The sequence below is a fragment of the Atractosteus spatula genome, chromosome 2 (assembly GCF_055471065.1).
Source record: "Atractosteus spatula isolate fAtrSpa1 chromosome 2, fAtrSpa1.hap1, whole genome shotgun sequence".
In the NCBI taxonomy this organism is placed as follows: domain Eukaryota; kingdom Metazoa; phylum Chordata; class Actinopteri; order Semionotiformes; family Lepisosteidae; genus Atractosteus; species Atractosteus spatula.
In genome coordinates, this window is record NC_142707.1 from 888,599 (window position 1) to 916,156 (window position 27,558).

The 27,558-nt window shown below is 51.3% G+C and overlaps 3 protein-coding genes and 5 non-coding genes across 10 annotated transcripts; 3 read left to right on the plus strand and 5 right to left on the minus strand.

Annotated features, from left to right (window-relative positions):
* Positions 1-160: 160 nt before the first annotated feature.
* trnah-gug (transfer RNA histidin (anticodon GUG)) lies at positions 161-232 on the plus strand. Its single transcript has one exon. It is a non-coding gene; the product is annotated as a tRNA-His (tRNA).
* Positions 233-1,393: 1,161 nt separating this feature from the next.
* On the plus strand, positions 1,394-1,465 carry trnad-guc (transfer RNA aspartic acid (anticodon GUC)). Its single transcript has one exon. It is a non-coding gene; the product is annotated as a tRNA-Asp (tRNA).
* A 355-nt stretch (positions 1,466-1,820) lies between these two features.
* Positions 1,821-1,893, minus strand: trnav-cac (transfer RNA valine (anticodon CAC)). The gene has a single exon. It is a non-coding gene; the product is annotated as a tRNA-Val (tRNA).
* A 445-nt stretch (positions 1,894-2,338) lies between these two features.
* trnae-uuc (transfer RNA glutamic acid (anticodon UUC)) lies at positions 2,339-2,410 on the minus strand. The gene has a single exon. It is a non-coding gene; the product is annotated as a tRNA-Glu (tRNA).
* Positions 2,411-2,558: 148 nt separating this feature from the next.
* trnah-gug (transfer RNA histidin (anticodon GUG)) lies at positions 2,559-2,630 on the plus strand. Its single transcript has one exon. It is a non-coding gene; the product is annotated as a tRNA-His (tRNA).
* Positions 2,631-3,105: 475 nt separating this feature from the next.
* On the minus strand, positions 3,106-8,387 carry LOC148838922 (uncharacterized). The gene is made up of 7 exons (XM_088906829.1): positions 8,069-8,387; positions 6,311-6,514; positions 5,344-5,465; positions 4,674-4,818; positions 4,325-4,414; positions 3,714-3,823; positions 3,106-3,619 (listed from the first exon to the last, which is right to left on the minus strand). The coding sequence occupies exons 1-7, from the start codon at positions 8,370-8,372 to the stop codon at positions 3,536-3,538; spliced, it is 1,059 nt and encodes a 352-aa protein (XP_088762955.1). The 5' UTR covers positions 8,373-8,387; the 3' UTR covers positions 3,106-3,535.
* A 2,342-nt stretch (positions 8,388-10,729) lies between these two features.
* On the minus strand, positions 10,730-15,609 carry LOC148838923 (ribonuclease inhibitor-like). 3 transcript variants are annotated; one of them, XM_088908463.1, is made up of 5 exons: positions 15,464-15,609; positions 14,406-14,573; positions 13,731-13,904; positions 12,925-13,092; positions 10,730-12,124 (listed from the first exon to the last, which is right to left on the minus strand). In XM_088908463.1, the coding sequence occupies exons 2-5, from the start codon at positions 14,450-14,452 to the stop codon at positions 11,923-11,925; spliced, it is 591 nt and encodes a 196-aa protein (XP_088764589.1). In that variant the 5' UTR covers positions 14,453-14,573; positions 15,464-15,609; the 3' UTR covers positions 10,730-11,922. The 3 variants fall into 3 exon arrangements, with proteins under 3 accessions (XP_088764589.1, XP_088764590.1, XP_088764591.1); XM_088908464.1 differs by lacking the exon at positions 15,464-15,609 and having other exon boundaries at positions 14,406-14,648; XM_088908465.1 differs by lacking the exon at positions 10,730-12,124 and having other exon boundaries at positions 12,862-13,092.
* A 1,556-nt stretch (positions 15,610-17,165) lies between these two features.
* LOC148838924 (NACHT, LRR and PYD domains-containing protein 6-like) lies at positions 17,166-23,952 on the minus strand. Its single transcript, XM_088909422.1, has 5 exons — positions 23,846-23,952; positions 22,490-22,811; positions 21,439-21,486; positions 19,082-19,539; positions 17,166-17,704 (listed from the first exon to the last, which is right to left on the minus strand). Exons 2-5 carry the CDS (start codon positions 22,809-22,811, stop codon positions 17,237-17,239), a joined length of 1,296 nt encoding a protein of 431 aa, XP_088765548.1. The 5' UTR covers positions 23,846-23,952; the 3' UTR covers positions 17,166-17,236.
* Between the last annotated feature and the right edge of the window lie 3,606 nt (positions 23,953-27,558).

Sequence of the window (27,558 nt, forward strand, 5' to 3'; positions counted from 1 at the left end):
CGGAGGAACTCTCTCCCGTGCTAAAGGCAAGCAACCTGTTAATGCCTGTCGTCATCGCCTGCTTGGTGGAGAAAACGCATAAGAGAGCTGGCACGCAGAGTGTCGAAGGCTCGATGTATACTGGGGCTCAGGAGCAGTGCTGCGTGTGTCTTGCTAGCTCGCCGTGATCGTATAGTGGTCAGTACTTTGCGTTGTGGCCGCAACAACCCCGGTTCGAATCCGGGTCACGGCAGAATAGGGGCGTCTGCTTTTACTAGCTTCACGAGCGAAGACAAAAAAAAAGCCAATCGTTGATGAACTCCAGAGGCCACTCCGACCTCTTTTCTGTTTTCTTCATCGACTTACTACGGATCTTCTACACAATCGGCCATGTAGGACGAAGCAGTTACACCAAAGGAAACGCAGGACCTGTTTACACCGAGAGTGGGCGGAGTATGGAACAACGCGCCCAGCCCTGGGCACCCCGCTGGGTGGTCATCTTTCTGTTGTTCTTGCAGGTCCTGCGCTGCTTTTGACTCGACAGAGCTCGTCTTGGTCTGTCCGCACAGCCAAATTGCAAACGTACAGAAGGAACGTGCGCTCGGTACAAGAGTGCACGAAGTCACCGGAAACACATCGGGAACAAACGGTCCGTCGCTCAAGACCTTTGTGAAGCACAGGAGCGTGGCAAAAGAGGCTGTTTCTACCCGGTCTCGAACCGGGGACCTTTCGCGTGTTAGGCGAACGTGATAACCGCTACAGTACGGAAACCTGCGGGCACCTCTGCCGGTGTCTAGTTTGCGTTTCGGGCTGAGAAAGGGAAGCGTCACTTGAGGCGGGGGGCGCACTGGAGAGAGGAACAGAGGGCGCGATGAAACAAAATGCCGAAACCCGGGATCGAACCAGGGACCTTTAGATGTTCAGTCTAACGCTCTCCCAACTGAGCTATTTCGGCGGTGCTAGCTGCCCCACCCCACCCGCTCCAGCCTTCCTGAGTTGCGGCATGACTCGCGTGGACTCCTGCCTGCCACGGGCAGGAAACAATGAGCAAGAACAGAACAACACCCCACTGGTGTCTAACGACCACACCCGAGGTTGTGACACGTGGAGGTGTGAGGGGTTGCCGAGCCACTTTGGACCAGACCTGGGGCGGAGGGGGGGAGCAGACAAAGAGGTGACACCTCAAGGTCTTCACGATCACAGCTCTCCGACGCCCCAGGCTTCCGCTCGATAAGCTGCTGGACACACCTGCCCTGCCCCTCACAGAGAGCGTGGAAATGCCCCCGAGTGGGAGTGGCTAACGGGAGGGACAAGAGAGAGGGGACTTAGCCCTCTTGCGTTTGCTAGTTAAAAGCTGCAAACCCGCTGTCGGCTTCCAGCACTGTGGGACCAGTGGTCAGAGAAAGCGACGTCTTCCTCGTTAGTATAGTGGTGAGTATCCCCGCCTGTCACGCGGGAGACCGGGGTTCGATTCCCCGACGGGGAGTCGCTCTTTTTCTCCCTCCTCAGAGAAAGGAGTGCCTTTGCCTTGCGGCCGCAACAACTCCGGCTCACGGCAGAACAGGGGCGTCTGCTTTTACTAGTTGGAAGATCAATGTGAACGAACGGCGCTTTACAGAGGAGTACTGCCTGTCTGGATGGTCGTGCGCCTTTTCATTGCGCTCGCTTTCAGAGCCTCTGCACGGCACGCTGCTCGACACCAGGACGCGCACTGAAGTGAAAGCAGGAGGCGCTGCGACAGGCACGGTGCAGATCCCGCCGCACTACGAGGGGAGGGGGTCTGCTCAAGCCAGCGCTAGGCGAATCCCCAAACAGTGTGCGTGGCGAGAAAAAAGTGGCTCTGTTTCCGCCCGGTTTCGAACCGGGGACCTTTCGCGTGTGAGGCGAACGTGATAACCGCTACACTACGGAAACGGTGAGCGACGATGCCCACTGGCCCGGTGCTGAGCTTCGCCAATTCAATCCAGCTGCTTCCAGCGCCCTTATCGGAGTGCGCTGATTGACTCCTGTCGTGGACGGAGCAGGAAAGGCGGCGCCACAGTCTACAGCCCTCTCCTCGCAATCGAAGAGATCGGGCTACTAAAGTGGAGAAAATCTCCTCTCCAGAATGTGCAAATATCATCTGGGAGAGTATACACCCTATTCTCGAAGGTCACCACTGTCTCCCACAGTCACCCCTCCCACCTCCTGCAGGTTTCCCAGGTGAAGCGACGATCAGCGCGGCTCACACGCAAGAGGTCCTCTGTTGGAAACAAGCGCCCCCTCTTCTCAGGCGTTTGGCAAGCGTTCGAGTGGTCTCAATGCGGCCCCTTCGTACACTGTGTTGATCCTTTGGAAAGCAGGAAATAAAAGAAGCACCTTCCCATACCGGGAGTCGAACCCGGGCCGCCTGGGTGAAAACCAGGAATCCTAACCGCTAGACCATATGGGAGCGCGGCAGCGCCCCATCCCGTGTGTAGTGACAGCAAACTGTAATTCCCGTCTTCACGCCCTGCTTGGTGCAGCGCTAGCCCACTCCGAGCCTGTCACACGATGAGAGTACAGCCATTCGCAGCCCAGAGAGCGCGTCTCGCTAGCTCGCCGTGATCGTATAGTGGTCAGTACTTTGCGTTGTGGCCGCAACAACCCCGGTTCGAATCCGGGTCACGGCAGGACGGGCGCCATGCTTTTACTGTTTGCAGGAGAGAAGGAAAACAAACGCTGCGCAGAAAAGCGAACTGCAAGGTTTCTCCCAACTGACCGCAGCTCTCCGACGCCCCAGGCTTCCGCTCGAAAAGCTACTGGACACACCTGCTGCTCAGTTAAATTCTTCTAATATCACAATCCTACACATCAGCACTGAGAGATGAACACAAAAGAATTTCATAGTGTTTGCCAATTCTCCTGTTGTGGTACACTTTGCAAATGTGCTTATTTACAGATTCTAAGACCCAAAATTACTGGTCTATTTTAGAAACAAAAGTGTTCAAACCTCTAATTACATCCCCCAATTTGAGATCTCACGCCTTATCTGTACAACTTATTTTCGATTTATTAACACATTATTGTTATTTGTTTTCTATCCCAGCACATGCTTTTCAGTGAAAATTGAAATGCAATTGCAGAAGATGAAAGAAAGACCTCATCTTAATGTATTTTTAAAATTTATAGCAAAACAGTGTAAAATCCTGGGCTGAGATTTAGGAGCATATTTTTACAAAATCTTTTACATTTTTAGCATCATAAAGTCTCTGTCTTTTGCACAGTTCAGCACTGCTCTGTAGTCTTTGGTTAGGCTGTTCCTGACCATTCTAGACAGCCCGTGACGTCACACACAACCCCAGGTCTACAGGAACAGCATGAAAACACAGTGGTTTCACAGGACCAGTCTGAGATCTTTCAAAAACTGAAAGTGGTCTTCTGGGGCGCTCGGAATGAGTGGAAGAGAGGAAGCAGACTGTTGTCTTCCTCTGCAGAGTGCTGTGTGCTCTGCTGCTGCAAACCAGCAGGAAGGTGTTTGCCTCTCTGACCAGGCGCTGGGAACGGCGAACTGGAGACGCATCTCGAGCTGTTGGCTTCACAGCATGTCGGCCAGATCTTCACGCCCCATGGCGATCATGTGATCAAACAGCTTGTCCAGCGTGGCCTCGCTGATTTTACTCTGGAGCAAAACAGAGTTGTGGAAGTGTGAGCAGCACCTCAAGACACTCCAGAAGCACTTGAGCACAAGAGGTCCTGGGAGATTGAGGGCTTACCTTCCAGGAGTTCAGGACCTCTTCCGCAGGGATCTTTGACTTCTGTTTCCACAGCTCTCGGTAGGCAGCCGAGATGCCCACCTTCTCAGCAAGGAGCCTCCAGTCTCGCCCTGGTATACGAGGTTCAGAGTCAAACATGCACACCATGAGCAGCCAGCTGTAAGTTCTTTACCCAAAGGGTGGTGAGAGTATGGAACTAACAAAGGAGTTAGACGGGCCAAATGGCCTCCTCTTGATCTGGACCTGTCCTGTACTGTACGCCGGGGGCTGGATTCACGAGTGTTCGAGTCTGTAGAGTGAACAGCGCTGTCAACTGTTCACACCAGTACACAGCTCCTTGGCCTCGTTTTCAGCAGAGTTATGAGACTTACAAGTCCCCATGGGAAAGTGAACACAGGTTTTTGATGAAATCATCCTGCTGCTGAACAAGAGGCTGAAAGTGTGGCTCTGTCCGCATGGTTCTGACGGGGTTCTGCTGACAGTTTTAGCCCAGGGGTGCCCACTGTAATCCAGGGAGGACCAGAGAGGTCCGCAGGCATGTATTCCACCTGGGCTTGAAGCGAGGACTGCCTCTGAAAGGACAATGCACCATGGTGCAGCCCTGTGCTTACCGTCCTCCTGCTCAACGCTCAGCGCCACAGTGAAGGAGTGCCACACGGAGAAGGGCAGGTCTCTCACCAGCTCCTCCTTGCGTCTCGGCCCTGGAGCAGGGAGAAGAAAGCCCAGTGGGCAAGGCTGGCGCTACAAGCGCTACGAAGCGTGAACGAGAGGGGGGAGGGGCGTTTGGGCCGCTCTAGGTGCTGCAGATACTGACCCGTCCAGGATCTACCGTCCAGTCAGTGTGTACGGAAGGGCACAAAACACTCAAGTGTCCCTCCTGTCTGCTTAAGGGTCCAGCAGTGCTTCTCATCAGTGACTGAGTAACTCACGGCAGGAGAGCGCTGGCTCACGTGGGCTCACCCAGGGCAGGCAGCAGGTCCCGCTGGGAGTGCATGGCAGAGATCACGTCCCCTCGATTCAGGGTCTTCAAGGCTCTGCAGAGCTGGCGCAGAGCAGCAGCATCCCCAGTGGCAGACAGGAGCTCCCTCACACTCACAGCACCGTCCTGCGTGAAAGAGAGCACTGTGACCCAAGTAGGAGCCCTCAGCCCGACCCGTGTGCAGTTCTAGCCAGCCTGCGCCCATGTTGGGTCTCTGGAGGAACATGACGGTGATCTCCAGCCTGCCGTTTCTCACTGAATGTGCACCATGCCTGCAGCTTCTGACTGCTGGTACTAATATCCTGCCTGTCACTTGGTTACTGTGAAGTTCCCTGTGTGAAGATATTTTAATGCAAGTACAAGATCAATAAGCCAATTTTTGAGGGGTGCAGCTACACAATAAATGCCAGAATAAAGACCTTTGCACTCTGCCCCACCGCCGCACAGATAAACCATGAGTGTTACAAAACATGACTTCTAAAAACTTAACAAAACAGGTCCCAGCTACACCTGCGCCTTGTTGCTGCTGGTGTTGGCAGCAGGTCAGCTGAGACGTGTTCCCCTCTCTCTCCCCTGTGCTCCACGCTGCAATCCCAGTCTGGGCTGCTCTGACACTGCTGGGAGAGGATTGTAGGAGCAGAGCCTTCCCACCTCAGGTCCTGGGGGGCGAGGGGGGTCCCCCAGCAGCCTGCTGATCGCCTGCACCTCCTGAGCGCTGAACGGCTTCAGCCTGTCAAAGGCCTGCAGTGCTGCTGCTTCCCACAGACAGACACCTGCGGGACAAGAGCTCGGCTTCAGCAGGCAGCCAGCTGGACGCCTGGTCTCGCCAGCAGCTGGAAGCACCGCGCTCGGCAAGCGTGTGGGGTCAACCGGGGGGTAACCCTACAAGCGGCCCTGACGCTCTCAGACAGAGCCCTGCGCGCCCGTCGCCTCTCTGCTCTTCCTCTGGGACATGAGCCCGCAGCCTGGCAGCAGGAGGGTTCGGAGGGGCTGCCAGGCCCAGGCAGGCCTCAATCTCACCCCTTGAGAGAACCAGGGAGGGGGGTGAATGTGTCTGCAGTGTGTCTGCAGTGTGTCTCAGACACAGTGAATGCCTGACTCCGCTTTCATTTCTGGATGCTGCTCTCACTGGCTGCAGAGGGAAAAAATAAACAGGTACCTGATCCTTTGCAGCTAACGCATGCTGAAGCAGCTCCCTGCTTGAGGTTAAAAATAAGCTATAGGCATATAAAAATACAATTAACAGTGTCACAAGTTAGGATGACTTCATATGAATCTTCTACAGAATCAGAAAGACGAACCAGTTTCACCAGTTACACAAAAGCAAACGCAGAAAGTGTATTTCAATCAGAGAACGGGAGGGACTTGTTTACGCCGAGAGTGGTCGGAGTATGGAACAATGCGCCCAGGCCTGTTGCTGGAGTTGATATCCCGGCTTCTTGATGAGATCCTGGGCTCACTAGGAAGCCCCCAGGGGACTGTAATCTTTCTGTTGTTCTTGCAGGTCCTGCGCTGCTTTTGTGTTGACAAAGCTCGTCTGTCTGCACCAGGGAACAGAATCCAGCCTGTAGGTGTGGGACACTGACACACCGCTGGACCCGGCTCCGACAGCTCCTACCTCCGCTGCTGCCAGGCGGGGTCCCGTGACCCGGAGGCGCCGCGTCTCGCCCCCGTGGCTGCAGCTGCGGGCCGCAGAACTGCGTCTCATCGCTCTCCTCGGGCTCGCTCCTCCCCGCCCCGCCAGCCCACCCGCTCTCAGGCTCCGGCCGCCGCGTGCTGCAGAAGGTCTCGGCCGTGGGACTGCGGAGCTCCTGGACGCTCACTGGGAAGAGCAGAAACAGCAGAGCTCCAGGCGCGACCTTCCCAGATCCAATAACAACTCCTCACACTTACACAGCTTTTCTGGACCCTCCACTTATAAACAGGTCATGGGGATCCCCTCCTCCACCACCAGTGTGTACCCCCACCTGGCTGATGCACCCGTCCACTCCCCACACCCCAGCTCTCAGTGGGGAGGGGAGCAGAGTGATGAAGCCAGCTCAGAGATGGGGATTATCAGGAGGCCATGATGGGTAAAGGCCAGAGGAAATTTAGCCAGGACAGAGGAGTAACACCCCTACTCTTTTCAAGAAACACCCTGGGATTTTTAATGAGCACAGAGAGTCAGGCCCTTGGTTTTACTGTACATCTCATCTGGGCCTTTTTACAGTACAGTGTCCCCATCACTATACTGAGCACTAGGACCCCCACAGACCACAGAGTGAGCACCCCCTACTAGCACCAGTAACACCTCTTCCAGCAGCAGCCTTAGTTTTTCCCAGGAGGTCTCCCCTCCAGGTACTGGCCAGGCTCACACTGCTGAGCTTCAGTGGGCTGCCAGCTGTGAGCTGTGAGCTGCGAGCTGCAGGGTGATAAGGCTTTTGGCAAGCAAGCAAGCCGAGGAACCTGCCGCCTCTCTGAACGCGTAGGGAGGTCAGTCCACCAGTGAGAGGCCCAGGCAGAGCAAGCTGAGGTCTGCAGTGACTGAATTCTTTCAAGTTGCTTTGGCTCAGGAGGCACATTCTTTCACGACACCAAGATCAAGATACCCTGGTGATCAAAACACCAAGATCCTGGGATCTATGAACTACGAACTACACAACAGGCTGGATGGGATGCATGTCCTTCTGCAGTCCGAAACTGCTCCTGCGACTGTAGGGATCTGGCTGGCTGACCTATCAGTGCCTTTAGGGATAATGAGTATTTGTCTCAGGTCCCTCCTAGTCCGCCTAACGTGTTTTGCTCTGTTCATTTTTTTACAAATAGGATAAAAACTTTAGAAAATTAACAAAATGAAGAGAGAAAGAAAGGTGACACAGACAAACACAGAGGCTTTGAGGAATTTTGGGTATTGTTATCTTCTCAACACACAGTTCACATTAGCGCCTTGAAAATCTGTCCTGTAATTAATTAGGTATTAATTACTTCAAGGTTTGTTCAGACGGAGCCAAAGCCCTTCATTTGCAGGTCGTGTCTTAGGAGCTTGATTACTCAGTCGAAGGCGGAACAGAAGAGCTGTCCGTAGCCTACAGTACAGGAAGAACAGTCCGTAGACTATAATGGAACGGAATGAAAAAAATCTCAAAGACTGCAAACTAGCTGAAATCTTAACACATAAGTAGAACAAGAAGGTCGAATGACAGCTCTTTTCTTGTGAATTAAATGGCAAGGTGTGTGAAAAACACTTTCACTCCTGCTCGATTATGATCTATGGGTTTGTCACTGACATTTATCTCAGCCCAGCACTGACCCTCGCTTCGCTCACGTTAAACTGCCGCAGCAAACCAGCGCTCAGCTCTGTGCTACTGCCGTGCAGATCTGCGCTTGTGGATCTTACTTCCGCCGAGGAAATCGCCGGCCTGTCGCTCGTACTCCCGGCACAGCTGCACCAGGCTGTGCAGGGACAGCGACTCGAGCTGGTCCTTGATCGAGCCCAGACTGGTCAGAGAAACGCGCCCCGCCTCCAGCAGGGTCACCAGCAGCTGACCCGCGTCCCCCGCCGCCTGCAGCTCGTGCCCGGCCACCAGTCCTGACCAGTGCGTTTTGAGCCGCCGGAGCTGACCGCTGTCCACCTGCCGGGAGATCTCCGCCGCCAGCCGGTCGAATCTCAGCCGGAGCTGCTGCTGACCCGTCTCACACATCCTGGCCGACACAGCTCACTCGGGAAAACCCGGAGACCGCGCCCGCGGGAGCTACAGTAAACCGAGAGCTCAAGAAGTGAAACCCGAAAGTAAAACTGCTTCTCTGTACGACGCGGAAGAGAGACTGGCCTCTCCGCTCCCACAGAGCGGGGCTTGTGAGTCTCTGTAGTTTTAAAAACCGGGAGTCACTTAAGGAGCGAAGCCCAGCTGATCACATCGCTGTGTTGAAAGTGGTAGCAGCTCAAACAGATATCAGGACAAAACTGTACTAAAACAGGCTTTACATTTTGATTTTCAAATCTAACCTATACTGGTTTAGGAATGAGAAGCCACTAGTACTTCCTCCACAGAATTGTTAATGGTAAGTAAAGGACAATGTTCTAAAAGCGTTCACATCATCAAAAATCCTGCTAAATTATCTGGACATCACGTTGGCTGCACAGTATAAATTGTAAAAGCAAGGGATGTGCTTTTACTCGGGCTCCGCTGTCTTGTGCAAAGATAACTGAAGCTGTAAATACACAGAGAAACCGATATAAACAAACACAGATAGCAGGTCTGGACTGACCTGCAACGTTGTATAAAGAAAGACTCTGTTACTGACATTACTGTTAAAGAAATAAACGTTATTGTTAGATTTTAATCCAATTGACAATAATATGAAAATATCAGTTGTTATCTACTTGATCATTATACTTGCACGGTATTATGCACTTGAAGTGAAATAGCCTGGGACGAGAGCCATGTTTGAACAGTTTAAAATAAACCAGAAGGCGTATCTACGGACTATGCAGGAACACGAAAGCCTCTCAATAATAATAATACAGTGTGTGATCTCCTGTCCCAGCCTGAGGAACAGACAGTGAGCCTGTCTCTCAATAATAATAATACAGTGTGTGATCTCCTGTCCCAGCCTGAGGAACAGACAGTGAGTCTGTCTCTCAATAATAATAATACAGTGTGTGATCTCCTGTCCCAGCCTGAGGAACAGACAGTGAGCCTGTCTCTCAATAATAATAATACAGTGTGTGATCTCCTGTCCCAGCCTGAGGAACAGACAGTGAGCCTGTCTCTCAATAATAATAATACAGTGTGTGATCTCCTGTCCCAGCCTGAGGAACAGACAGTGAGCCCGTCTCTCAATAATAATAATACAGTGTGTGATCTCCTGTCCCAGCCTGAGGAACAGACAGTGAGCCTGTCTCTCAATAATAATAATACAGTGTGTGATCTCCTGTCCCAGCCTGAGGAACAGACAGTGTGTCTGTCTCTCAATAATAATAATACAGTGTGTGATCTCCTGTCCCAGCCTGAGGAACAGACAGTGAGCCTGTCTCTCAATAATAATAATACAGTGTGTGATCTCCTGTCCCTGCCTGAGGAACAGACAGTGAGCCTGTCTCTCAATAATAATAATACAGTGTGTGATCTCCTGTCCCAGCCTGAGGAACAGTGAGCCTGTCTCTCAATAATAATAATACAGTGTGTGATCTCCTGTCCCAGCCTGAGGAACAGACAGTGAGCCTGTCTCTCAATAATAATAATACAGTGTGTGATCTCCTGTCCCAGCCTGAGGAACAGTGAGCCTGTCTCTCAATAATAATAATACAGTGTGTGATCTCCTGTCCCAGCCTGAGGAACAGACAGTGAGCCTGTCTCTCAATAATAATAATACAGTGTGTGATCTCCTGTCCCAGCCTGAGGAACAGACAGTGAGCCTGTCTCTCAATAATAATAATACAGTGTGTGATCTCCTGTCCCTGCCTGAGGAACAGACAGTGAGCCTGTCTCTCAATAATAATAATACAGTGTGTGATCTCCTGTCCCAGCCTGAGGAACAGTGAGCCTGTCTCTCAATAATAATAATACAGTGTGTGATCTCCTGTCCCAGCCTGAGGAACAGTGAGCCTGCCTCTCAATAATAATAATACAGTGTGTGATCTCCTGTCCCAGCCTGAGGAACAGACAGTGAGCCTGTCTCTCAATAATAATAATACAGTGTGTGATCTCCTGTCCCAGCCTGAGGAACAGTGAGCCTGTCTCTCAATAATAATAATACAGTGTGTGATCTCCTGTCCCAGCCTGAGGAACAGTGAGCCTGTCTCTCAATAATAATAATACAGTGTGTGATCTCCTGTCCCAGCCTGAGGAACAGCAGAGGAGTGGAGGTATTGCCCTCCACTGTGTCCTCCCCCCAGAGAGCAGTGTTTTTCTGAAGGCACGGAGGGGGTGCCTTGTGAAATCCCGGAAGCTGATTTCCTGGGAACACCAGGGAGCACCAGAATCCAGGGGATCAAGCGGTGAGCTGTGCGAGCAAGAACCTTACACGATGAACCGAAAGGTAAAAAAGGGGTTAAATATTTATTTGTAAATGTCCGATAACAATACTCACATTACTACCCTCAAACAATTCACAGCTCTGGGCGGATTCACGTACCCCGGTTTGCACGAGTGCTGCACCCCAGGGATTCGAGACAGGAGTCAGGCGCTCACTGGGGTCGCAGCTCTTGCACGTTCGCTCACATTCGTGGGAAACCTTTCGCAAATCGCAGACAGGGAGACAGAGACAGAGACTGCCCCGCGCTCTCAGGCTCAACTGCTCCAGCGGCATGAACACACAAACAGCAGGAGAGAGACGCTCACCAACGACATCTGGCTCATCACAGGACAGAACTTCAGTTAAACTTTTCATCGTTTTCACATTTGTTCAAATTTTTGTTCACATTTCACATTTTCCGTGACGGGAGGCCCTGATGACAGAGCTTGTTACAAGCTCCTTCAGGGAACCACGTTAGCTGCAGTTCAGCTCCTGCTCTGCCTGGGCAATACAGTCACATTCACTTGCATGGTCCCAGGGCATCACAGTTCACAGTTCACAGAGAGTACCTCATTTTACAGGATATAGAAACACATCATCATCATTATTACAAGCAGTATAAATATTAAAATGTTTTGTGTAGAAGTGTTGATATGGGGAAAGAAATCCAAAAATATACGTTTGTCAAAACTTCTAGACTTCTTTCCTGAGAGCTGCCTGTCTCATTTCAAGTACAAATCACAATCTGTCAAGAGGAGTCTCTTTCTCAAAGTGGGCTGTGCTAAGGCAACACTTACAAAATATTCTACTTTACAATGTAAAGTGTTAATGCTCTTTAAAAATGATTTTTAAGAAATTATTTCTAAAATCCTCATTTTTCTCTTTTCTGGTTGCCCCGATTCAGCATCACGACGTTATGAAGCAAAAAGGCTGCGTCGGGCTGTGCGTCGGTCCTCCGAACCGTCTCCCGCTGGGCGTTTCACAGAGCGAAGCTCGTGCGAAGGCGAGGCCGTGGAGGATGTGGCTCTCTGGCTGTGCTCTGCTCCCTGGCCTACAGAGCTTATCCCACTGAGCCAGTGGAGGGGCCCACGTTCTTCCTTTTAATAACTTCAGTGAAACCCTCCAAGAAAAACAAGCTGCATCGCAAAACCAAACTCAAGCTAGCGAAAACGCAACACACAGCATGACAGCTGAAAAGCTTGTGATAATCCTTCTCGGCCTGTGCTGTCTGGCTCAAAGAAAAACACACCTATTGCTTCTCTGGGACGCCTCTCCTCTTTGATATGGCCTTCTGTTCCAAAAGCTCTCCAGCTCGATGCCTGCATCTCTCGATGTGTAGTTGCCACATAACTGGATCTCTTTCAGTGTCTGGTTGTTCTCCAGCGCCATCTTGAGGCCAGGCAGAGAACTCTCTGTGAGCCCGCATCTGGCCAAACTGCAGGGGGAGATAGATAGATACTTTATTGATCCCGTGAGGGAAAGTGCAGGCAAGTGTTGATGAAGGACTGGGGGGTGCACCTGAGATGAGCAACACCTGTTGTCTGCCACCCGCTGCCAGACAATATACTACAGGAGAGAGGATTTAAAAATTTCACTAAGCCCCATGCCCCTTGCTCTGATCATTTTAAATCATTACTCATTGGGTCTTTATTCCATGCACTGTAAAGTGCACCAGCCTGGCATTTCTGATGTTGCCACAAAGATGCTGGGATCACGGTCAACGCCCTCAGGCTTGGAATGTGAGCTCAGTGCATCTGTGCGCAAAAAGTTAAAAAAAAAGGACCTTGACATTGACATTATTACAAAGTGCAGGAGATACAATCCAGTATCTCTGTATTACGCTCAGCTCCTCTCCAGGACGCAGGAGCTGTGCTCTGAGTGGAAAGAGAGATCCCTGCTGCTGTCCACACGGCTGTCCTCTGGGGCTAACAGCTGAGGCCCCTGCAGTCACGGACATCGGGGGACAGGCGTGGGGGGGACTCACGAGAGCCCCTGCAGTCATGGACACCGGGGGACAGACGCAGTAGGGACTCACGAGAGCCCCTGCAGTCACGGACATCGGGGGACAGGCGCGGGGGGACTCACGAGAGCCTCTGCAGTCACAGACATCGGGGGACAGGCGCGGGGGGACTCACGAGAGCCTCTGCAGTCACAGACATCGGGGGACAGGCGCGGGGGGACTCACGAGAGCCTCTGCAGTCACAGACATCGGGGGACAGGCGCGGGGGGACTCACGAGAGCCTCTGCAGCTGGCAGCTGGGGTCCCCAAGGGCCTCGCACAGCAGCCTCACCCCCTCGTCCCCCAGGGGGTTGTCTCCCAGACTCAGGGCGCTGACCGCTGTCTTCCTCAGGAGGGAGCAGACGGCGGGGACACTGGTGGCTGTCAAGCCAGTGTCCAGCAGCCTGGAATCACACAAGGCCATGAGTGTGGACCAGGACACAGCAAACAGCACTCAGCTCTCAAGAGTGTTCCTCAAGAACCGGGAGTGATCAACGGTTTAGTGGCCCTAACTGAATAAAAACGGATGAGGGTGTGTCTCCTCCACTGCAGTTTAAGGGTCACTGTAGAGTTCCTGGCTTTGATTCAAGCAGCGCCTTATCCAAGACCTACAGCTGGACAGTCCTGACACTCCTGCAGCAAACACAGTGCTGTTTAACTCCAAGAAGAAAAGGGAATTTACTCGTAGAGCCCCAAGTGTGGGAATAGAGAGTGGAGGGCTTTCTCAGGGCTGCAGAGATATCAACAGCTAAGCAACTCTACACTTGTGGTGCTCGTTCCCCAGTAACACACCTTCTCCCCACCAGTGACTAACTGCTACACTGCTGTGTAATCAGGACCTATAATTCACATAAAGGCAGAGCTGATTTGCACCCTGGGAAGAAAAGGCACAATGATTAATGGATACTGCCTCATCTTCGAAAAGAAAGACCACACAATGGTCACTGACTGACTGCTCCATCTTAGGAGCCCAGGAAAGCATTTTGGTCCTTCGGCAGAACAGAAACTTAACGTAAGAATTGCCCTTGTGGGCTTTTGTCACCCCAGCGACTGCAGGCCAGCCCCTCCCATGGCTCCCAGCTCGTCCAAAAACAGTTTCTGCTGCTCCTGTCCCAGCCTGCTCCCCTCAAGGTCCAGGGTGGTGATGGCAGGTCTGCTCTCCAGCAGGGCCAGCAGGGCTCGAACACTGCGCTCCGAGAGACAGCAGCGCTTCACACTGGAACAGCAGGGCAGACACAGCACCCCGACACTGAGTCACAACGCAGCACTGAGACACTGAGACAACCTGCTGGGGTAGAAACTCACAGCTCCGACAGACAGCAGCGCTTCACACTGGCAGTTAAGAACAGAAGAAAGGTTACAGACCGGAGCAGCCATTCAGCCCAGCTAGCAAGTTGGTAGTTAGGAGCGCATTGATCCCAGGACCGATTCTTCAAAGCATCCAGGGTATTGGCTTCAACAACAACCCAGAATGACACAACAGTCACATCACACTGATAGCACAGAAAGTCATCTAGAGACTAGACTCTGAGGTGTATGAAACATTATACACGAACACACGCTCTCCTGCAGACGCACTGATGATGCAAATCCACTGGATGGCAGAGGAAAGGTGCTGATAACTCTGATTCATCGAGCAGCTTCTACCCAGTCTGCGCCGCAGTGACCAAGACCGCTGAGCGATGTGGGGTCTGTCTCCCCCCCCCCCACACTCTACCTGACACACTGGAGCTGACAGTCCGTCTCCTTCAAGTCTTCCAACATCCCCTGCACCTCCTCTTCCTCCTTCTGGTCGTGGAAGTACAGCTCCCTGAGGCCGAACCCACAGTCCTGGAGGAACCAGCGCAGGCAGGTCTGGGCCCTGGGAACGCCCTCGATCCTCAGCCTGGAAAGCAGCAGAGTGTCCAGCACTCACTGACCCCAGGCCCTCTGCTCCAGCGCCAGACAGGGCTGCAGAGCCCTTCTGCCTGAATTTGCCAGGCAGAAGGCAAATTCTCCCTGGCACAGGACACAGGACACAGGACCCACCCTCTCCTGACTGCTGTTAAAGGCGCTATATAGAATCAAGTTTTTTATCACCCCAGGACTGCAGATTTTTGAAGATGCCTTGAGATGGCTGAAGGCCATTCCTCCAAGCCCACCCCTGTGCTGTAGTCCTGTGTCAGACACCCTCACTGTAGGGACCCACTCCTGTGTAGCGATCACACCCCCTCCTGACACAGTGATTCACTGTGGTTCACACCCCCTCCTGACACGCTCACACTTTCAGTGTCACTGACGAAATAAACACATAAACCAATAACCTAATCCCTAGTCTCACTCCGTTTGTAACAATTAAACAACACGAAGCACACAGATATATACAATAGTTCAGGTGGGGAGCTGTGTCAGCATGCATAGGCTGCAAAAGAACAAGTAACAGGTTTATTCCCTGCTGAAAAGAGAAGAAAGGAAACACAACGTTTCGGCCGGAAGAAGGCTCCACAGCCGAAACATTGTGTTTTCTTTCTTTTCAGCAGGGAATAAACCTGTTACTTGTTCCTATATATACAATATACAAATATATTATATATAATCGATATAAGATATAAAACCAATTATTAAGGGGCTAAAGCTGAATGAACACAACAAAGATAATAAGAGATCAAAGACAAGGATGGTTTCTTGTTGGAACCCTGATTAGCTCTATAGTCTTTATCAAGGAAGATGTTCTTTTAATTATATAAAGCATTTTTTTGAGGCCATTCTTGGATGCCGTTAGAAACACCACCTCACCTCGTGGAATACAGATCAGCATGAGCTCTTCCTGCAGTAAGGTCAGATGCAGATTACTGTGTGTGAGATCTTTGTGCTGTTACAGAACCCAGAAAGGAACTGGAATTCACCAGCTCCAATAGCAGAAACTTCTCTTTCAGCTGGAGATCTTTGCCTGAGGAGCTTGTGTGTGCACTTCACATTACTCTTGGCCTGCTTACGAGTTATTGCAAGACTTCCAGGTGGAGCAGGTCAGGTCCAGGGCGTCACTGTCTTGAGCCATGCGCAACCACACATCTCTCAGCTTGTGCTTTGTTGCGATCTCCTTACTCAGGTAGTTCATGGATTCTTGGCTTAGCTCTGACATCTGGATACTTGAAGGGAGAATGAGCAAAAAACACAGTGACTCCAAAACTCAAAAATAATTTCCGCAGATAAACAGCTTCAGAGCCTAGTCTTGAACAGCGACGTGACATTCCAGAGGACTTTTGGATAAAGTGGCACGTCAAAGATTAAATTGAAAATGCTGGGTCCTCAGGTCTCCTGCCACAGTCCAAAGACATGCTGGTACGTTGATTAGCTTCTAGGTAAATCGCACTCCTGCTGTGAGTGTGTGTGTCTGGGTGCCCTGTGCTGGACTGGTGTCCCGTCCAGGGTGTGTGTGTCTGTGTCTGTGCGTCCTGTGCTGCACTGGTGTCCTGTCCAGGGTGTACCCTGCCTTGCACCCCTTGCTCGCCAGGGTGGGATTCAAGCTCCCGAGTGATCCTGTCTTGGAAGAAGCGGACAGAAATCGTATGGATAAGGAGGGACCTAAGTGTATTAAGACCAGCAAGAATCTGGAACAAACTACTCAGTTGTGCTGCTGAAGAAGAAGAGGGGGGGAAGACGACTATACCCCACCATATTCATACATCACAAGACTGCGGTCTGGGACTGAGCAGATACTAGCAATCTCCTCCCGTTTGTAATCTTACTGGTGTCCTCATGCCCTCTTGTCCTTTCAGCAGAATGTCGATTTGTACTTTGATAACGTAGCTCCTTTAAGTCACCAGTCTTACCTGAAGTCTTTAGTGTTGTCCAGCAGGGGGAGCAGTTTCTTGGCCTCCTTGCTCCTGAGGTTGCAGTAGTGCAGCAGCAGGCGGGGCAGCTGGGAGGCCTGGCAGTGCTGGAGACAGTAGCGCAGAGCCACGAAGTCGCGCTTCTTCAGCAAGACACACTGCAGACGGACCTCCTGCAGGGCTCCCACGGTCTGCGTGGTAAAGGCCTCCTCCTGGAACTCGTACAGGCACAGCAGCAGGTCCAGCAGGAAGTACGTATCTTCGGGGTTCCTGTTTGTGAAGGTGACTGCTTCTTTCATCCAGTTCTTCAGCCTGGGGGTCAAAGACGCGGAGCTTGCCAGGTGGAACGGCGCGAGCAGGGCCCAGTTGTGTGGGTGGCAGAGCCCAAACAGGTACTGGACCATGTCCCGCTGGTGTGCGTGGCCGGGCTGGAGAGAGGCGGACAGGAACCCGTTCAGCGGGCTGGAAGAGGCATCGCTGGCGTAGAAGAGGGCGGCCAGCACTTCCTGGAGGGCTGGGTGGGTGAAGGAGTACACCTCCACTCTTCTCACCCCACACCGGTACCCACATTTATTGAGGAAGCTGGTGGGGACCCTATGGACGCCCCCAAACTCTGCCTCAACGTCCTTCACGTCGAATTCCCTCTTCCTGCGAGCCAGGCCGTCCTTGGCGAGCCGGCAGAGCGAGCGGAGGGCGCCGGCGGCCTCCTCGGGGCTGGAGGAGCTGTGGTGGTGCTTCAGGATGATGTAGATGTAGCTGATGAAGACGCAGGTGATGGAATAAGTGGGGGCGCCCAGGAGCCCCCCCCCCTCTCTCCTTGCTGCTTCAGGAGTGTGCAGACCACCCAGCATGTGAGCGGCACAGCGCACAAGCTCAGCAGGCTCTCGTTGCTCCGCACCTCCTCGAAGGCCTGGGCAGCCAGGCCCTGGTGCTGGAAGTATTCCTGCAGGTTTTCTTCGGAAAAGCCCAGTATCTCCACCCACTGGTCCACCCTGGCGCACTTCTTGAGCTGGTCTGCGATGGCGGGGCGGATGGTGACCAGCAGTGAGTAGTGCTGGCTCTTCTCCTGACCACTGCTCATGAGCCTCTTCTGCAGGAGCCCCTGGAGAAGCACGGATATCGGTTTCTTACAGAACGCATCCATCTCGGGAACTTCCCCGGTGGCAAACTCCACAAAGTCCAAGCCATCCATCACAATAAGAACCTGCAATCGGGGTGCAGAGGGACGGAGAATGATGTAGATTGTAGACGTAGCTCATGATCATAGATCATGGAAGTTTCAGATCAAACCACATTTCCTATTTAACATGAAGTTTTTTTGGAGACGTTTGTGACACCAACCTCTGACTGTTTTTACTTACTCAAACCCAACCAACAAACCTCTGTTCATACACTAATCTCCAAATTAGATATGAGAATCTGAGGCCTAAACCCCCACCAATAATCCAAGAAATTAGCCACATTACCATGTGGTGATCAGTGTTTACTATAGTACTATTTACAGTAGCTACAGGCCTTTGGCGACGCCTAGTGGCAGGTCCTTGGTTATTACAGTCTTCCAAAGGCTGCCACAATGTTAAGATCACGCTCCAACAGCTGGGAAATGGTAAATTCCTTGACAGTTTTTTTTTCATCTGGCAAAGGTATACAAGATGCATAACTCTATAGAAGTCTGGGATAACCATGTTCCCTATAGCAGAAATGACACTACAGTAAATGTTGCATCAGCTAAGTAAGAAAATTGAACATCATATCTTTTTATATACAAAGTTTTATTAGCTGGTTTATACAGCATCAAGTGTTTTTGCACATCAGACTCCCTCAGCTGCAGTTCATTTTAGCATCCTGGAAGTCTGGGCTACTTTCTTACTCCTATTTGGTTCTGACTTGGAAAGGATATCTTAAGCAGTCAGTTATCGAAGGAGAGCTGAAGTCAGTTTTCAGTTCCTTTAATCAGCAAACTGGTCAGCGTGGTCCTCTGCGGTATTATAATGGAATGTTTTAAGAACTTCAGAGTTCATCTAGGCTAGTAGGTTGCTAGTCCCTAGTTGTCACAAGGGTCTCATCCAGCCAGCTTGTTCCAGACACCTACAGTCCTTTGTGTAACACAGCACCTCCAATTTTCAGTTTTAAAGGCAATTCCCTGAGGTTCCCCTCATGGTCTCTGGTTCATGTTTCACTGCTGACTCTGAAGAAGTGCACTAGCTGACTGTGCCCGTGTCTTTGAGGATTCTGAACGCTTGAGTCACATCTATGTGTGTGTTTCTCTGTTCAGGACCAGAGCTGTTTAGTTCTTTTGGCCTTTTTAGAAAATGCAGGACTTTCCTGTAAGCCTGGGAATGAATCTGGTAGCGCTCCTCTGTCGTGCTTCCTGAGCACCAGTGTGTTTTGTAACACTGACCAGATCTGTGCACCACTGAGGCCTTCAGGAGTGCATTGCACACTTTTAGAATGGATTTACGGTATATATAATTCAGAGCATGAACGTCCGTGTAAAGAGACCCTCACATAACATGCGAAACAGATGTAAAAGAGTAACAACTCCAGCAGATCACTAGTAAGACGATTGACTGCTTCCTACCCTGGATTCAAAGACGCTCTGCAGCACAGGCCTCAGGGCGGCGCACTCCTCGCAGACCAGCTGCGCCAGGCTGGCGTCCTGTGCCCGGCGGCTGAGCTTCTGGCAGTCCAGGAGGAAGATGTAGTCGAACGCACTGTAGTGCTTACCTGGCGCAGCCCAGTCCAGCATGACTTTCTTCGCCGTGTAGCTCTTGCCCATCCCCGCCGGGCCCAGCAGCGCCAGGACCTGGGGCCTGCCAGAGTCCAGCAGCGCCTCCAGGTCCTCACAGTCTCTGTCCGTGGTCCACTTCCTCACCAGCTGCTTCCGCCGGCCAGCCAGGCCTCCGTCCCCCCCCTTCCTCTGGAGGTGCAGCCCGATGTAGGAGGAGGACAGGCCGTGCTCCTCCCAGGGTGATGCTTCATACGGATCCACCTTCCCGTACTTCTGCTGCACCGCCTCCTTGTACTCGGACTGGTAGTCTGGTGACGTCCCAGACAAACAGCAAAAACATTCAAGTCAGTCTCAGCAGGAAAGCAAAGAGGCCATATCACCCTGCAGCTCCCAGCTGGTAGCCCACTGGAGCTCAGTACCTGGAGGGGAGACTCCTGGGAAAGCTAAGGCTGCTGCTGGAAGAGGTGTTAGTGGAGCAAGCAGGGGGCGCTCACCCTGTGGTACGTGTGGGTCCTAATCAATCACAGTATAGTGACACTATAGGGACACTATATTGTAGAAAGGCACTGTCCTTTGTAGGAGACGTAAAACCGAGGTCCTGACTCTCTGTGGTCATTTCCAGAGCGTTTCTCGAAAAGGGTAGGGGTGTAACCCTGGTGTCCTGGACAAATTTCCTCCTGGCCTTTACCAGTCATGGCCTCCTGATAACCCACTGGCTTCATCACGCTGTTCTCCTCCCCACTGAGAGCGGTGACTCTGTGGCAAAGGATCTGCGCCTGTGGCTAGAAGGTTGCCGGTTCGTATCCCGTGGCAGGCAGAAGAATCCTACTCCGTTGGGCCCCTGAGCAAGGCCCTTAACCCCAGCTGCTCCGGGGGTGCTGTATAAATGGCTGACCCTCTGCTATGACCCCCAGCTTCTCTCTCCCTGCCTGTGTGTCTCATGGAGAGCAAGCTGGGGTATGCGAAAAGACAAATTCCTAATGCAAGAAACTGTATATGGCTAATTAAGTGATTTTATCTTATCTAGCTGGTGTGTGGGGAGCGTACTGGTGCATCATCTAGGTGGGGCTGCACACTGGTGGTGGTGGAGGGGATCCCCATTACCTGTAAAGTGCTTGGAGTGCAGTGTCCAGAAAATGGCTATATGAGTGTAAGGAATTACTATTTTTAAAGACATCATCCATTCTAGATTGATGCCCATTAAAAATAAACACACCCTTATCTTCATTAGTTTACGTAACGATTAATCAGAGAGGGATGTGCCTGTTTGGCCACAGTTTCCGTTAGTGCCCAGCCCAGACACTGTAGCGTCGAGACAGGACAGGACAGCTAATCAGTCTAAGGGCGCTCTGCCACATGGCTCAGCAGGGCCCAGCTGAACCCTCAGCTTCCACCTGGGTTAGCCCAAGACGTTTCCAACATCTCTGGCATCTTTTCATGCGGTCTGAGCAATGACATCATGTTTTTCCTGCACTTCATTTGTCCCAGGATTCCTCACAGCTGTGACATCCCTGTCACTATCTTCCAGAGCGACCCGGACAGGTGGCAGGAGCTCAGCAGTGCTGGACAGGCCAGGCGACTGCTGGTGTGAGTGGGGCTTGTGGACAGCGGGTAGCAGACTAGACTAGAGCTCACACAGTGAGGTGACTGGGAACACTGCTGGAGGAGGAGCTGTCCTTCAGGTGAGACATTATTAATTGTAAATATTTACAATTATTTTATAATTTACAATTATAAAAAATTGTAAATATTTAATACAATTAGTTGTAAATATTTGGTCATTAAAGATCCCAGGAGCTCTTTGTAAGAGTAGTGATGTTGATCCCAGTGCCCTGACTTATAAAGCCCACTCTGGCCTTCCCAAAGTTCCCCTTAATTCTCCCTCCTCCCCCTGAGAGGCTGTGTGTCGCCCAGGTGGGACTGCACTTCACTGGGGGATGGGTTGGGTCCCCACCTGCATGCAGAGAGCTGTGGAAATGTTTGGGATGGAAATCGCTGCATGCATGTGAGGAATCATTATTATTGTGACCCCCCAGTGAATCAGCTTCTTATTTCACAAATCAATCATCAGTTGAGCATGCTCTGCACTAGTGGCCAGAGAGGGAGAGCACCACCATGGTGCACATAATCTACTATTTAAGTTAACCAAATCTTACATTCTGCTTTGCCATTTTAGGATGGTTTACAATCAGTGTCACAACACCTACCTATCATCCTTCTTTTTGGAGGGGAGTGTCCTGCATCACAATCTACGACTGGGGAACAAATTCAGAATTATTAGTCAGATATGCAGCAGTTTGACACATTAAAATTCTCAAAGCAGTATTTACATGACTGAAGGATTAATCACAGAGGAAATAAATACGGGAGAGGTAAATAAGTCCTGCTGAGCATCATATTAATACGGAATCAACAGTGGGTTATACAAACACATTATTAATCTGGAGCTATATTAACATCTGTTTTCCCTCTGACTCGTGTAGTCAAACAGGCGTGAAGCCCCGAACAGCTACGCCCAGCCGGTATTAAAACAGCAGCTTGATCTGGGGCTGTCTCTGCCTGCGGGAGGGAGCTGAGACCCCTTGTTCACAGCGAGAGCAGGGATCAGAGACAGGGGTGCTGACCTTGTGCTCTCAGTGTGCACTCGCGTGTGAAAGCAGCAGAAAAGCTGCTTATGTTTCACCACTGTCAGGTTCCCATTGATACCGACTCTTCTGAGTTAGTGATAGAAAGTCATTCAGCACTGAGCCTGATTGGCAAACCACAGCTCCAAAGAAACCCCTCTCTCTCGTTCTCTCACAGGACTAGAGGAGGAAAGACACTCGGTTTTGAAGCTACTTTTCTGTTATTCTTTAGTAGCTGTTAGTGACTCCATTTCCAGGAAATAGTGAGAGGAGGCAGCATTCATGGTGTCTGATTTTGGAATTAGTTTTCCATTTGTCCTAAAAATGATTTGTTTCAAGTCTTTAATTAAAAAAAAATCCCCTTATTCCTTTTTCAGATAAACCTCAAATGACAATGTTGGCTCCTGATAATAATGGAAAAAACAGCAATGCTAATACTGGGCTCCTACTTGTGCAGGACATGTTGTGCTTTGAACAGCTGTTGCTCGGTTTAATCAATCTCTCAGTCAAAGTCCTTGTAGGACAGAGCGAGTGAGAAGGTTTCTCTCTGGCTGAGGAGCTGAAACAAGCCGGACCAGCTGACTGCAGCAGGTTCGCAGGCTCCTCCTGTGAAGACCACCCTGACAGGGCTCACCTTTCTCCCATTCTGTCCGCAGGCTGTGTGCTGTGGAGGCGCAGTTGATGGACTTCAGGACATCCAGCGCCACCTCCACAGCCTGGGAGCTGAAACGCTCGGCCATGAGGTGAGCTGTGTCAGTGCAGTCGGCATTTTCCAGCTCCAACCAGGAGATCCTGTGCTCATCCTGCTTGCTGTAACGCAGCTCATGTCTGAAGCGCTTGAAATCTTCTGCAGGGAGATCGGCGAGGTGGTGAGACAGGAGCTTAAACACAATCAGCCCTCTATCCAGCGTGAGAGAGTCCAGGCCTTCTGTCTTCAACATCAGATTCCTCTGCATCTGTCAAGCAAACACAGAGAGTCAAAATCCCGCCGCTGAAAAGTAATTAAAATAAAAGCAATTAAATTACTTCTTCTACAAGAATATGACAAAAGTACTGCTGCAAACCCCTCCATGGTGCTGCAGAAATACTGACAGAACATTGATTGTCTGTCACTTCACTCAATAAATGAAAATGAGTTGTATTCCTGATATAAATGTTTCCAAAAAATAATGAAAAAAAATTAAAATACAATATATAATTGCAGGAATATTTATACAGAAGAGATTGGTATTTCTGCTAGGATTTCTGTATGTAGCAAAAGAAAAATAATGTGTCAATGCCTACATTTTATCTTGAAAAGATCTTGTTTTCTGTGAGGCGAATGTGTTGAAAGTAAGTGACAATGTGAAACTTTCTCATGCATGTTAGATTTTCAATAATTCGTCCACTTTTTAATCTCTTCTTCCAATTCAGGGTTGAGGGGGAGCCAGAGTCTCTCCCAGCAATCCTATCCCACCAACGGCCACTAGGCTGGGTACATCCTGGACAGGATGCCAGTCCGTAGCAGAGCACTCACAGACACAGACACACACACACTCACACCAGGGCCAGGTTTCCCAGAAGCCAATTAACCCACCCATATGTCTCTGGACTGTGGGAGGAAACCAGAGCACCTGGAGGAAACCCACAAGAACATGGGCTGGGGGAGAACATACAAACTCCACACCAACAGCAATCAAGTCCAGAATTGAACCCGGGGCCACAGCACTACAGGACTGCAATGCTAACCACTGCACCACTGTGCTGCCCTAATATGCCATCATCTAATGATCAAAAGGATGACTCTCCTTTGGGGATATGACCAAAGTTTTACCCATTAACCATCACAGACACAAGAATTGTAGACAGACAAAACCGACAATTGATTCCAGTTGCTGAAAATGTAGAACCAAGCCTGTAGAAGAAATAAAATGATTTAAAAAAATCTGATACCCTGAGGCAAAAGGGGTCACTGTGTTTCTTGTAAAGCTTGTAAGTAGATCAGTCTCACCTCAGCTGTTCGAGTGCTCCTGGTTGTTGTCTGTATTCCTCGCACCTGCGATGCTGTTTCTGACTGTGTCACCCATCAGACACGTCCAGCCTCAGCCTGGCCTCTGGCCCCTGGTCCCTGGCCATGCCACCAGTCAGCCAGGCACACGCCATACCCCTCTGTCAGCAAGGGAATGAGGCTGCGAAAGGCTTCTCTGAAGATCTGGCCCCAGAAATCTACAGAGGTTAGAAAAACAAGCTACTTGGAATCCACCTGCAAAAGCAACTGAAAGAAGACAAAACAAGACTTAGCTTACCTTCTGCTGAGCGCAGCCAGCGATGGTGCGAATCGAAACTGTTTTGCTTTGGAGGTTCAGCACCAGTGCTTATCTCTGCCTAGTGCAGGAAGTGGTTGCCACGTGTAGCAAACTTTATGAAAGATTTCGAGAAGTCTTACTGAAGGAGACGATGCTCTTCTTGTGATCCACTTCCTGGGGCTCGGCTTGACTGATCCGCTATCTGAAGGTGTCTGGACTCGTGTGACTCCGAGCAGGACTGCAGCTGCAGCAGCGGCCATCCTTCACACCCAGGGCTTGCACTAGCCTTCACATCCTTCCTGTGGCATCCAATCTTGTAAAGCTGCAAAACGATGCATAAATACACTAAACCCAGGGCGTTTCTCGAAAAGGGTAGGGCTGTTACCCCAGTGTCCTGGCCCCTAGCCTTCCCCCCTGGCCTTTCCCAATCATGGCCTCCTAATAAGCCCCATCTCTGAACTGGCTTCATCACTCTGCTCTCCTCCCCACTGAGAGCTGGGGTGAGGTGAGAGCACTGGTGCACTACGGCTGCCGTCACTAATAAAACACTACAGGTAAAAGGCACCTGCATATTTGGAACTGAAAACAATTCAAATTGTTCAAATTAATCCTGTTGTGAAGTTACTATTACTGAAGTGTTTAGTTCTAGTGCTGAGAACCTGGCTGGAATGAGAAACAGGCAGTGTGTGGGTCCCCAGGACCCGTGGTCAGACCCCCAAAACTAAACTAGGAGTCCGATAACACTCACCCCCCTATGACGGGCACTGGTGCCACCCTGAGCCAGCTCTCCTCACTACACCGGGAAGGAAGAGACGAGAAGCAGGGGAGGAAGAGAGGCCGCCGGACAGCCACTGCCCCAGACCCCCAGCAGGCAGGACAGAGGCTGAAGCCATAGTAGGCTGCGCGGCTGGGGGTCCTAACCACACAGCCTGTGTCCCTGTGTCGTCTCCTGCAGCAGCAAGACAGTGCACACACACACACAAGAGAAAGACCTGACAGGCTCTGCACTGTCACCAGAACTGCATGGCTAGAGAGAACTTAACCGTGCAGCTTTTACGCACTGGATGCCTTTTGAAAGTATTTTCCATTTTTGACGATTAAATGGGAGCCCGAGAAACAGAAATATGCCCACGAATCTGATCTAGAATATCGGCAGTGGAACATCGGCAACACTTTTCAGCAGAGTCTCTGGACACGAGGTCAGGAGCTCCTCACAACACCCTTGGAGATTTCAGGATTGGATGTGTTTTGTACAAAGGCTCTGACTCCAGAGCAGATTTATTTGGCTGAAGCTCCAGGTTTCATCTCCTGTAGCTTAAAGGGTGGAACTTTCCAGAATATCCACCCGTTTATTTCACTGCGCAAGTAGCTAGATTGCACAAATCATACAGCTTCCCATGTGACTCTGCCCCACCCCAGTCTTTCAATACAACTATGTTGTTGCCAATGCTTGGTGTAAATAACAGTACCATCAATTAGCTAATTGACTAGAACAGTGTTCTCCATTGGTACAGCTTCCTCTCAGCAAATCCATGGGTGGAGTCTAGCCTGGGACACACGTCTGTGTGGAGTCTGTGTGTTCTTCTTGCTTTTGCAATGGTTTTTACTGGGCGCTCTGGTATCCTCCCACCTCCCAGCACCTCGGACCCGGGGCCTGCTTGGCTGCTCATTCCTGTCAGTTTCTGGGGGGTTGACGGGGTTTCGGGGAGTCTGTTCTGTAACGGGGGGTGGGGGGAGGCAGAGTCCCTGGTGCACCCAGCTCTGTGTGTGGGACTGTCCAGAAACCGAATGAGCCCGACCGGGTGTTACTGCCACAGAGCCAGGAGCCTGGGTGTGGCGAGTGTGACAGTGCGGTGTGGGAGGCGCCGCGGCGGGCCCCGGGCCAGGGGCCGGAAGCACCAGCGAGAGGCTAGCGGGGACCAAAAACAGCACAAAAAGGGGTGAAAAAAATAAACAGAGAGCAAAAAGAAAGTGTACAGCTGTGCCCCATGACCTCCAGGATGGGCTTGCCCCGTTCAGCGGGGTCCAGTCTGGTGAGCAGGGTGCGTAAGGCAAGAGCAAAACAACAACTGTGTGTGTGAAAAAGTGTGTGAGTGTGCCTGCCCCGGTGAGAACGCCTTACGCAGGTGCAATCCCCCTCCGGGACTGTCGGTGTAAAACTCCGCCTTCCGGGGGTGCCCCTGCTCGTCCCTTCGGGGGGTGTCTAGTGTGCCTTTATAGGACCCGCCCAGCTGGGGCTCATCCTCTAGAAGCCGGGACAGCTGGGCTACAAAGCCGAGGCCTTGCCCCTCTACCAGGGCTGTGTCTCCACACTGGGCACGCCCCTGCGTCCTGCCACAGGGGAACCCCATGTGTTGTCGATAAGTCGCATTGATGAGCCAGTGGCGCACTACTGTTGATGCAGTTTCTTGTCCAGTCAAAGGCCCTCTTGGCTGTGCAGTTGAAAGACCATGCGGGGCTGACGCTGGGGTTGTCGAGCAGGTGTGACAGCGCCTGTGACCCAGAGGCAGGGGGGAAAGACAGGGAGCGATTGAACAATGCATGGTTGCACCCGGCCATCTGGGTCCAGCCATTTCCTGAACGCGTCCCCGGGCAGAAACATCGCAGGGAGCAGTCGGCTGCCCCAGTCAAGGCAGAACGCCGGGCTTTTAGAGGAAGGAAGGTTTGCCGGACGGATTACAGCACTGGACCCGGGAGAGGACTCAGACACTGGGGCTCTACAAGGAGCAGTTGAGGAAGATTCCGCCATCGTCTTCTTCTTCCTCTACTCTTCGTGACACTGGACTCGGTGAAATCGAGGTGGGGAGAGAGCATGAGGGAGCCATGTTGTTCTGGACTGCCAGGACCGGAGAAGATGCCTGAGAATCACCGAAGGAACTACACAGAGGACAGAACCGCTGGACTGCAGTGTTTGGGGACTTTTGTTGGGTGACTGAGAAGTAAATTGTGTGCTTGTCTCTGGTCTGGAATGTGTCTGCCTCCCCCCCCCACCCCCATCATGGTTTTGTACAATGTGCTGTGAGAGCTGCTGTGATCACTAGGAAATGAAGTGCCTGTTGCTGGTCTGTGTGTATTCGCGGGCGATTCTGGGAGACGAGCAGGACTTGTGGCAGGAGAAGGGCCTTAGCACCCTTTATAATTGTTAGGTGGCGTAGTCACCTACAAAGCAAAAGTAAATCCTGTAGGGGTCATCCAGTCCGTGACACGACTTTGAAACAACCCACATAAAATTTAAACAATCTCTTTGATTCCTATTAGGCATGTGTTTGGTAAACTTAGCGGGGTGACCAACGCTACGTGAATCTCACACACGTTTAAAGAAACCGAAACCTTTACTGCTTTCAGTGCTTTGCGGCCAACGCCAACACGAAACTCACACAGGAAATCGGCTCCGGCCACACAGAGGCGTCACTGACGG